Here is a 10,166-nt window from a genome sequence, read left to right on the forward strand (position 1 = left end):
TAAAGTCTGCAACTAATGCCATGAATCTTAAGCTGAAGCACCCAAGATTCTTGGGTGTAATTAGAAAACAATACATTATAAAATAAAGAATTTGCCCTTGTATACTTCCTTGGTTAGACTTCAGCTTATAAACAAAAAATTGCCCTCAGGGTAGGCAATCTTGAAGCTTTGGAAAGAATGTAAGAGAAAAGCAGACAAAATTCTTAATTTGATACATTAATTATTCAGATCCCAGGGTCTCTAAACAACAGTAGACCTAGGGGTTATTTGATTGAGAATTTTCTATATATTAAAAAAGTTGTATATGCTTACATAGAGAAATTAGTCCAACTGGGTAGGGAGAAGTCATGCTTAAAAGTTCTGCCAAGGGCAGAACAATGTTATAATTTTGGGCAGAGGTTTTTCCAAATAAAAAAAAAGTGAACTAGTGAAATAGGTTCCCCAGCTGATAGTAACGCACTAAATACTGTAACGCATCCACTAGTATCCACTCCCTCCACCACCTCAGTAGCAGCAGTGTGTACTATCTACAAGATGCACTGCAGAAATTCACCAAAGATCCTCAGACAGCACCTTCCAAACCCACGACCACTTCCAGCTAGAAGGACAAGGGCAGCAGATACAAGGTAATGCCCACCACTTTCAAGTTCCCTCCAAGTCACTCACCATCCTGACGTGGAAATACATCGCTGTTCCTTCACGGTCACTGGGTCAAAATCCTTGAATTCCCTCCCTAATAGCATTGTGGGTCAACCCACGGCAGGAGGTCTGCAGCGGTTCAAGAAGGCAGCTCATCACCACCTTCTCAAGGGCAACTAGGTGTGGGCAAGAAATGCTGGCCAGCCAGCGACACCCACATCCCACAAGTGAATAAAAAAAATACTAGAACTCCTTCCTCAATGTTAATTGTACACAACACTAAATAGACTACAGTATTTCAAGACAACAGCTCACTATCACTTTTTCAATGGCAAATAGGATTAGGTAACAAGTGCTGTCCTGGCCAGCAATGCCCACATCCCATGAATGATTAAAAAATGTCTCAGTTTATAGTAATATTTTGTCAACATCCACTTTCTTTGGAATCACGGAGTGTGTAGTAACCCAGCCTTGCCCTGTACCTGTAAGTATACATCATCTTCTTTCTCCCTAAAGGACCCAGTCCACTCTTACAACCTGCTTACATGCTTGTAGAAGATTTTTGGATTCCCTTTTATGTTGACTACGCATTCTATTCTCATACAGCACACAATGCTGGAGAAAAGCAGGCTTGGCAGCATCTGTAGATAGAGAAACATGATGTTTCGCATTTGTTATGACTACTCTTGTTATGTGCTGTCATTTTATTCTTATTACCTTTCTTCAACCAGTTTTGTTTTCCTTTTTCTATTTACACTATTTGACCTGATTCTCACTTGAAGGATTAATGATTTCATTCAATATAGGACAACCCAAGAGAACGCTAGAGACAGTACTGGACACATTGAGGAATCAGTTCAATAACTTCAGTTTGATAGATCGCATCGAAAATTCTGATGAACAGATGCGAGTATGTTTTCATCCCCATCCCCACCCAGCAACTCAATTCTGTGGGTCCGTTTCAGACAAACTGGCAGAACTTAATCTTAGTACTAAAAGGTTAGCAAAGTGAAAGAACACAAATGATTTGCTTAATTTGTCTGTGACCTCTGTGGAGCTATGGGAGTAGGGTGGGGTTTGGATGTGATGCTCTTTGAAGGGTCAGTGTAGACACAATGGGCCAAATGGCCTCCAGATGCACTGTAGGGACTTTACGATTTTTTGAGGAAGAAAGAAGAAACCACAGTAGAAGATGGCACAAGAGTAAATAAAATACTAATCACTAGAGAAATAGTATTAGGGAAATTAATGGAGCTAAAGGAGGAGTTTCCTGGATCTGATGGGTTGCATCATAGGATCTTAAAAGGAACTAGCTACAGAGATAGTGGATGCAGTAGTAATAATTTTCTAAGAATCCTTAGATTTTGGACAGTCCCAGGGAAATTATCAACGCAACATACTTGGTCAGTTCTGACATAATGTGACAGTCCAGGTTCTCATGTGATCTTATGTTGTAAGAAAATTGCATAACAGCCGCACCATATAAACTAATAGGGCTGGAATCGTGTTATAGCTAATACAGGTAAGGAAAGCTCGCGCTCTACAAAGCCTAGATTCTTCAATCGCACTATAGCCAATTCATGTTGAAGAAACACGTGTTATATCAGAACCAACTGTATTCAAAAAAGTGAGGGAGACAAAAGGCCAGATAGTTTAATACGTGGCATTGAGAAAATTACTCAGCAGAGCATTTAGAAATGCAAAAAAAAACATAGCAAAGTCAGCACAGCTTCATGAAGGGAAATGATACCTGACAAGTTTATTACAATTCTTTGAGGAGTAACAGGTAGGATAAATAAAGGGAAACAAGTAGATACAATATATTTGGGTTTCCAAAAGGCATTTGATATGGTATGGCACATCAGGGGTAATGTTATCATGGATAGAGGATTAGTTAAGTAATTGACAAGCCTTGGGATAAAAAGAGCATTTTCAGGATGGCAACCTGTAATGAGTAGAATCTGTGTGGAAAAATGCTGGAGAAACTCTGCTGGCGAGACAGCACCCTGTTACGAGAAGTTGGGTAGATTGGTCCTGCATTCATTGGAGTTTAGAAGAATGAGGTATGGCCTTTTTGAAACATACAAGATTCTTTAGGAGGCTTGATTGGGTAGATATGGAGAAGTCGTTTCGCTTTGGGGAGCAAAGTTGTAGGGGAACCTAGGACACAAAGCTGGGCTCTCTATAAGGGATTGCCCATGAAAGCAAGATGAGGTGCACTGATGGAATTCTTTACCACAGAGAGCTGTCAAGACTGAGATTTTTAATCTGTAGGGGAATAAAGGGTTATGGGGAAAAGGCAAGAGAGTGAAAGTGAAGATTATCAGATCAGCAATGATCCCAGTGAATGGCATAACAGACTGAATTGGCCAAAGGCTGCTGTGACATCCTGTAGGGTCTTATGTTATGCAAACGAAGATTGTTTGTTTGAACATTCGTGAATCTGAGTAAAATTGTGTCAATAATTTGCTAGAAGGTTCACACCCTTATTTTCTGCATGAATTTGAATTGGACACAGATGAAAGAATAGCACTTTGCATCACCAAAATGCTAGTGACCTGCTACTGTCATGCAAGTATTAGCCTATAGCAGAAAACCACTAATCTTTCCCTGGTGTTCCTCTAATCCTGAAGTCTAGGACTGAAGGGTTGGCTGATAAAGATCTTTAAGGTTATAAACGGGTTGAAGAAGTCAGTTGCAGAAATGATGTTTACACTTGAAAAGGAGTCCAAAACCAGATGTCATAACCAAGTCACGAATAAATCAAATAATGAATTCAGGAAAACTGTTTTCAACCAAAGAATGATATTAACATGGAACCTGACACCACACGAGTGTAAGAGAGACCTACAGCTTCCCCTTAAAATACATCCATGTTGAGTGAGTGTAATAGTGTGCAAACCTGGGTCAAAGTAGAGTGGGATTTGGTTTGCATGCAGTAAGGACACTGGCATTGACTAATTGGGACGAATGGCCTTACTTCAGTTTTGTGAATCAATGTAAAATCTATTTGGTATACTAATGGTAACTGGGTCTCTGGCCATGGGCCTAAAAGGCCATGAAATCACTTCTCTAAATCTTATAGAAGCCTTTAGTCAGCCATACTAATAACTACATTTGACTAACTGTGGATTTGTCAGATTACATTTAAGTTCCAAGGCAAACTTTCCAGTTTAGTAAGCGTAATGTAAACACAGAATGGTGTAGACACTTAAATGATAGCAGTTTTCTGGATTCTGAAAAATTAAAAGAAATTAAGGAACGCTTTCCTTCAGTTAAAATGAAAAGAAAACATGCAAGATATAACTTTTCAGATGTCGATACATATCTCAGCATGTTGCATGAGTACATTGCAGAGCTCTTCTGAATGTTTATGGGTAACACCAAGAATGCTGTAAGAAATCTTCTAACCTTCCACAGGTTTGACACTGAGTTATAAATGTAGGAAAGAACAGTCCGCCATATTTCGCATTAAGACATTGAGTTTCTATACTGACTCGGCTTTCCCTCCCTATGGCCACTGTGCTTCATTCTCAGTGCCAAAGTATCAACTGACCTCAGCGTTGAATAAGCTCATTGACAGAGCTTTCTGAGCAAGAAAATTCCAAAGACAATGACAATGACAATCAACCCTTAGGCTTGGGCAGATGTGTTCTGTTCAGCTGAGGGGTGTTTGGGAGATTAGGCAACAGGGAGACTGGAAATTAACTGGCAAGGGAGCTGGAGTTGGCTCCTCCTACTGGGAAAGCCAATGTGTAATGTCAACTTTACATGACAGCAGACCAGAAAGGAGGAATAATTTAAAAAAAAACTCAGATTTTAAAGACAATTGTATTGCAGGTACACACGAAAAGAGGACAATAGAACAAACATGCCCTACTTAAAATGTTTTAATTTTGTGCATTTATACGTATTGACTGCAAAACCCTTCAGTGTTTCTCAACCACATACTCTGCTGGGCACACGTAAATGCATAGTATTGTACCATTCCAACACATGCCTTCTTATTTTCTTACAAAAGTTCTTAAGCAGCCACTTTATAATGAATATATATTGTACAATGTAAAATATTCTCAATTTGAAATTAGACTAAAACATTTGTTTAAAAATCGTCAGAGATAAAATTAGTGCTTTTGAGCTTATCTCTGTACTTCCACCCTGCCCTCTAACAACATTAGTGATTTAATTTTCTCTTTTTTTAAAAAAAAAAAGTTTTTTTTTTTCTATACACTTTGGAAACAGACCTCTCTAGCTGTTTACTTTTTTAAAAAACTATTTAAAACTTTCATTTATTAACCCTGCTTATTTACATGTACTGGTCTTTATAAAAATGTACATTTGCTGTTTCAAATATTGCAGTATTTATTGCTATTGCCATCTTTGTGACATAAAGGACAGGATAAGCAATGAAGAATGGGAACCAGTAGCTTATGTTTGAACTGTGTGGTTGTTATTTGTGCAGTTTTTGACACGGAGCCTGCAGCGGTTAGCAAAAAAGGGGTTTCTTTAAACTTAAAATATACAAACCATTATCAACAGTATGTAGAGCATAGCCGAGTCATAGCATGACCTATGCATAGTGATGGCCCAACAGTTAGAAATCATACTGACCAGCTACATTTTAAAAACACATTTTCACATGGCCACCGTGCGTTAAATGTGAACACTATAAATTGTGTGTGGATGTAAACTAAAATACTATATCAAACTTACACTGACAGCACATATACATTTCCATAAAAACATCGAAGCTGAGCGTACTGTTGTCATGTACAGCAGATAAGAAGAAATGACCCACTGACTAAACGGTATACAAACTATAAATTCCTGTGTTCTTTGATCATGGTACATCATAAGTAATAATCTTGGTTATGGAAATTTTAGAAGTGAGAGAGAGAAACAGCACAATCTCATCAATAGCTAGTTCTTCATACTTAGAGACCGAAAACTTACAGACAAAACATTAAAAAAATAACTGACTTTCTTCTCTTTGTGAATTGAATAGGCTGTGCCCACCATTTTACATACAATTTCCAGGAGCAGGGAGGTGACATCACTGTTTGGCAAGTGGCTTTGGTAGACTTTCAGTACCTGCAAAAAAAAACTGCCTGGAAGCACTTAGTGCTCTCTCAATGTCAAGGCATATTGCAATTCTACACAATAAATACAATGAAAATTTACAACATTAAGGTAAGGCATCAAACTAGCTTTTAAAATCATTATCTGGGACCAAATAATGTGCAGGGTGATCAGTTTGTTTAAAATGCACATTGTTTGGCCAAACACAGTAATTACTTTTATTATCAGCAGTCAAGACAGTAGCTGCCTTATGCTAGGTGAGACCATACTGTAGTGTCATCAGCTGATAGCACCTCAAACTGAAGTGGTAATGTGGCAGAGAGAAAATAGTTCTCAATTCAGCCAAAGGAATGATTCTAACAACACCCTCTCCTAATTAAGGCAATAATCACCCCATTTATAAAGTGAGCAGACTATAGTACGAAGAGTTTCTATAGTGCATTTGCCAAGAACTAGCAGTGCAAATTTACACTGGGATTTCTTGGCATCAGCCTGATTGAGCACTGCAGAAGAAATCAACAATATAAATACAGGACAAAACAAAAGCTTTCCCAATGGTCCTGGAGGTGAATGATTCAAAGTTGCCACTTCTCACTGTGCTGTTGTTCTTTCAGGGAGCTTCAGTTGCATGAATGAATTTGGAGGACTACAGATGGCACAGACTGCAGTAAAAGGCTGGAAAGTATCCATCATTTGTCGCAAAGAGGGCTTTGCTGTAAGCTACAGTCAGCTATAAATTCACAGTTTCTACACCATAAAAATGTTCTTGTTGCATTTAACACCAATCTGCTATGTAATCAAACTCCTTGAACATTCCTTGTTCCTCGTCGACCAGAACCCTTGGTTCTCGTGGTGGTGTAAGAACTGGTGCCTCTGAGGTAAACTCTTCGTCAAAGTTACTGACATCTTCTCGGTCTTGAATTATGGGCTGGAATGGGGGCTTTACCTTCTTTGCTAACAACGCAATCCAATCAACAGCCTGTTAAAAGAAGGGGGGAATTAAAGTCAAGCGAATTTTATAGTTAATAGACATGTCTCATAATATAATTGATATAGGCCACAAGACTGCACAGAGAAAAAAAAGTCACAAGTCTACCCAGCTTTGAGCCTGTCAGTTGTGGAACTGATAATTCTTGACTGCTTCATCTTAAGCAATGTCCAGAGTCTGATGAAATTTCCTGTCCACAACAGTGATTCTGTTTCAGTAATTAAACATGAAAACACAGCTTCCCTTAAGACCATGAAAATACCAAAGGACAGGAACCATGGGTTGAGCTCCAGAATCACTTCAGAGCTGTAGCTGTAGCTGTGTGACAATGACAATGAAACTTCAGCATAAACACCTTTTACATAGTTCACCTAAAGCCTGAAGTCTTTGTCTTTTGCTCTTAAAATTTAATTCCAATTTGCCTTCAGGATACAAATGGGAGGAAAATTTTCTGGGTCGCTGAGATTTTAAGGTGTACTAGGGTACACATGACACAAACGTCATTTATTCTTACAAAAGCTATTTTGTTTGCCTTACAATGGTTGGCCTCTATTTTAACTGTTTGATGAGTTACAAATTGTTATTAAGACTTCATACTCCACATTTGTGGGCTTGAGTTTAAAAGGTTGTGGATACAGGTACTCAAACTGAACTTTCTAACAAAAAACTCAATGAAAAAACAGTGGAACATTTTCTTAAAACAGTGAATTTCTCAGTAGTTTCTTATCTTGCAATAACTTCTTGTTTACTGCAGAGCTATCATATATGGCCATCAGGCTGCAACTTCTCCTTTGGAGATCATTCAGAATTTTCAGTTGGTGGCCAGCCTGGTAAGAGCTTGCCAGCCAAATTCTCCTGTTTCTCAAAAACATCTGGTTGTGGGTTTCGCTGTGGTGCCTGGAGCAATGGTCCAATCTGAATCAGACTGTCCTGAAGAGGGCCCAGAAGAATTCTCAATACGATGCTTCCTGAGCAAGACGCATCAGCTAAAAACCCAGAGAATCCACTTGTTTTTGTGGACATTTGTCTTCGTGCACCAGAATGTTAGACTGACAGTTGTCTGAAAATTCCACATTCGTGACCTTCAAGATTTAAGATTTAGCCAAAATTACCCACTCCTCCAAGTTGAATCTCTGCAGACAGAAATCCACTTTCTTCTCTGTACAGGGGTGTGTGTGTTTTGGGTTGCTTAGAAGGGTTCCAACATATATTTGTATTATAAACTAAGTGTGCTAACCAGTTTTGTATCATTGAATGCGTTTTGTTAGAATAAACCAAAACTGTTGTTCATTAAAGAAACGTGGTTGATGTATCTTCTTATTTTTAGTCAATGTAGACAAAGCTGATAATTGGCCATATCAGGAACAGGGTTAAAAAAATTCATGTTGTGACCAGACAGACTCCTCCCATACACACAAACAGTAGATGCTTGAAAAGCTCAGGTGTGGCAGAATCTGTGAAGAGAAATCAGAGTTAACGTTTCAGGACAAGTGACCCTCCCCAGTTGACGAAGGGTCACTTGACCATACACGGTAACTCTGATTTCTCTCCACAGATGCTGCCAGACCTGCGCAGTTTTTCCAGCAACTTGTTTTTTTGTTTGATTTACAACATCCACAGTTCTTTCATGTTTAGTTTTAAAAAAAACTCTTCCCTTCTCAGTCATAACGTAATAAAGAAGAGCTTTTCCCCTCATACCTTTTTAAACAATATTTGCTACTATTAGAATTAATTTGTGAAAGCTGCATAAAAAAAAATCAATCATCCAAACCATTGGCTTTGTTCACATTTGACAGATACCCTAACCACCCTCCAAAAATAATTAAAACATGAACACCTACTCTAAAGAATGATTGTTTCTTTACATCTTCTGCATCCCTTTCACTTGCTCCCAGGCGTCGTTCTGGATTCCTCCTCAGGAGCTAGCAGTAACACAGTAATGCCAATTAATGTTTATCTGCATCCTTTGCATCAAAGAATCTACAATGGTGCACGTGTAGAAGTAACACACTTACATTTGCAAATTACAACCAAATGAGATTCAATATTCCATGGTCCAAATGGTCCATATTCGACACAGATGAATTTAGATTTTACGTATTTTACTGATTTTAAACACCCTGCTGCCTCTTAGTTGCCATTACATTGCAAATTTGAAATCGTTAACAGGAGTGAACCAAACTGTTTCTAGCAATAACTCTGGCAAGAAAGTTTACACGATTCAAGATATTTCGTGGGCCCTGCTACAAATTTACCAAGTTTTGTTTGAGAATCATTAATATTAAAACCTGAGCTCCCTAGGTTTGAATGTACAACTCAATTTACTTGCATCAAATAGGTACATAAGATGATATGCAAAATATCTTTCAGTTTCTCCACTACGTCTCCACAATGAAGGAATACTTTCCTTGAATCCACTAGTACAATGTTCCCTGCACAAGTATCTCGAAACTGCAGGAATCCTGGTAACCTCAAAAATAATTTAGGCTCTCTCTCCTGATGGGGGCACATTTACAGGAGTAAGTAATATTCTGCATCTTCTTGAGGAGTCATTCTTCAATACTGGTTCAGCCCTACCACTCTTCTGAAAAGCTGCATTAATAAACTCCGCTTTAGTTAGTGCACCACATGCCTTTAGTAGCAGGCCAGGATGCAGTTAATTAACTGGTTAAAGGAGCTCTTGTTTTAGAAACTATTTACTGTGGATCAGAGTGAAACACCTTCACCACATAATGCACTAATTTTGCATAGACATACCAACAATCACTACTTCAGAAAGGGTAGTTTGGCTCAAGACAAAATATCTTAAAGTTAGTGTACAATTTATTTTTTTGCCTAGATTAAACTCTCCTGACATGTGGAAAAAATGTTGATAGGCCGACTACAAAGATTTACTAAAATACAGAAAAGATCTCATGTTTGACAAATCAAACGCAGGCTGACATTTCACAACAATAAATTTAAGGGTAGTATCACTTCGAAACATCAATTGTTGTGTCCCGAAAACCATTAATTCACACTACATGGCTGAATATACAATTATATTTCAGAAGCATGATGGAAATATAAATTACACCTGCAAAACATGAATGGATTTATAAGTGAAAGTAATCGATTTGTACAGTCAAGTTACAACCAAGCTAAATACAAATATCAAAGAAATTGGTATGGGCGGCATGGCGGCTTATGGTTAGCATTGCTGCCTCACGGTGCTAGGCTTCAATTCTGGGTGAGATGCTTTTCGGAGGATGAGTGCAGACCCGACAGACCAAATGGCCTTCATCTGCACTCTTGACACTGAAAACTTTATTTATGAATGAAATTCAATAAATGCATCTTTGAATATTCCTTTCTTATTTTGGATATTTTCTAATATGAGATGTTGTTACATATCTCTGGAGCAGACAGGACTTGAACTTGGACTTCCTGGCTCATGGCAGGGACATTACCACAGCACCAT

The 10,166-nt window shown here is 38.4% G+C and overlaps 1 protein-coding gene across 1 annotated transcript in view; it reads right to left on the bottom strand.

Annotated features, from left to right (window-relative positions):
• Nucleotides 1-4,511: 4,511 nt before the first annotated feature.
• The window catches only part of LOC109936965 (serine/threonine-protein kinase N2-like), a 53,904-nt gene continuing 48,249 nt past the window's right edge, over nucleotides 4,512-10,166 (bottom strand). The window contains exons 20-21 of the mRNA XM_048601545.1: nucleotides 8,548-8,628; nucleotides 4,512-6,697 (exon numbers count right to left, since the gene is read on the bottom strand). Coding sequence (XP_048457502.1) covers nucleotides 6,494-6,697; nucleotides 8,548-8,628 — 285 coding nt within the window. The 3' untranslated portion in view covers nucleotides 4,512-6,493. The remainder of the gene's footprint in view (nucleotides 6,698-8,547; nucleotides 8,629-10,166) is intronic.

This window comes from Rhincodon typus, chromosome 10 (genome assembly GCF_021869965.1).
Source record: "Rhincodon typus isolate 14 chromosome 10, sRhiTyp1.1, whole genome shotgun sequence".
Lineage (NCBI taxonomy): Eukaryota > Metazoa > Chordata > Chondrichthyes > Orectolobiformes > Rhincodontidae > Rhincodon > Rhincodon typus.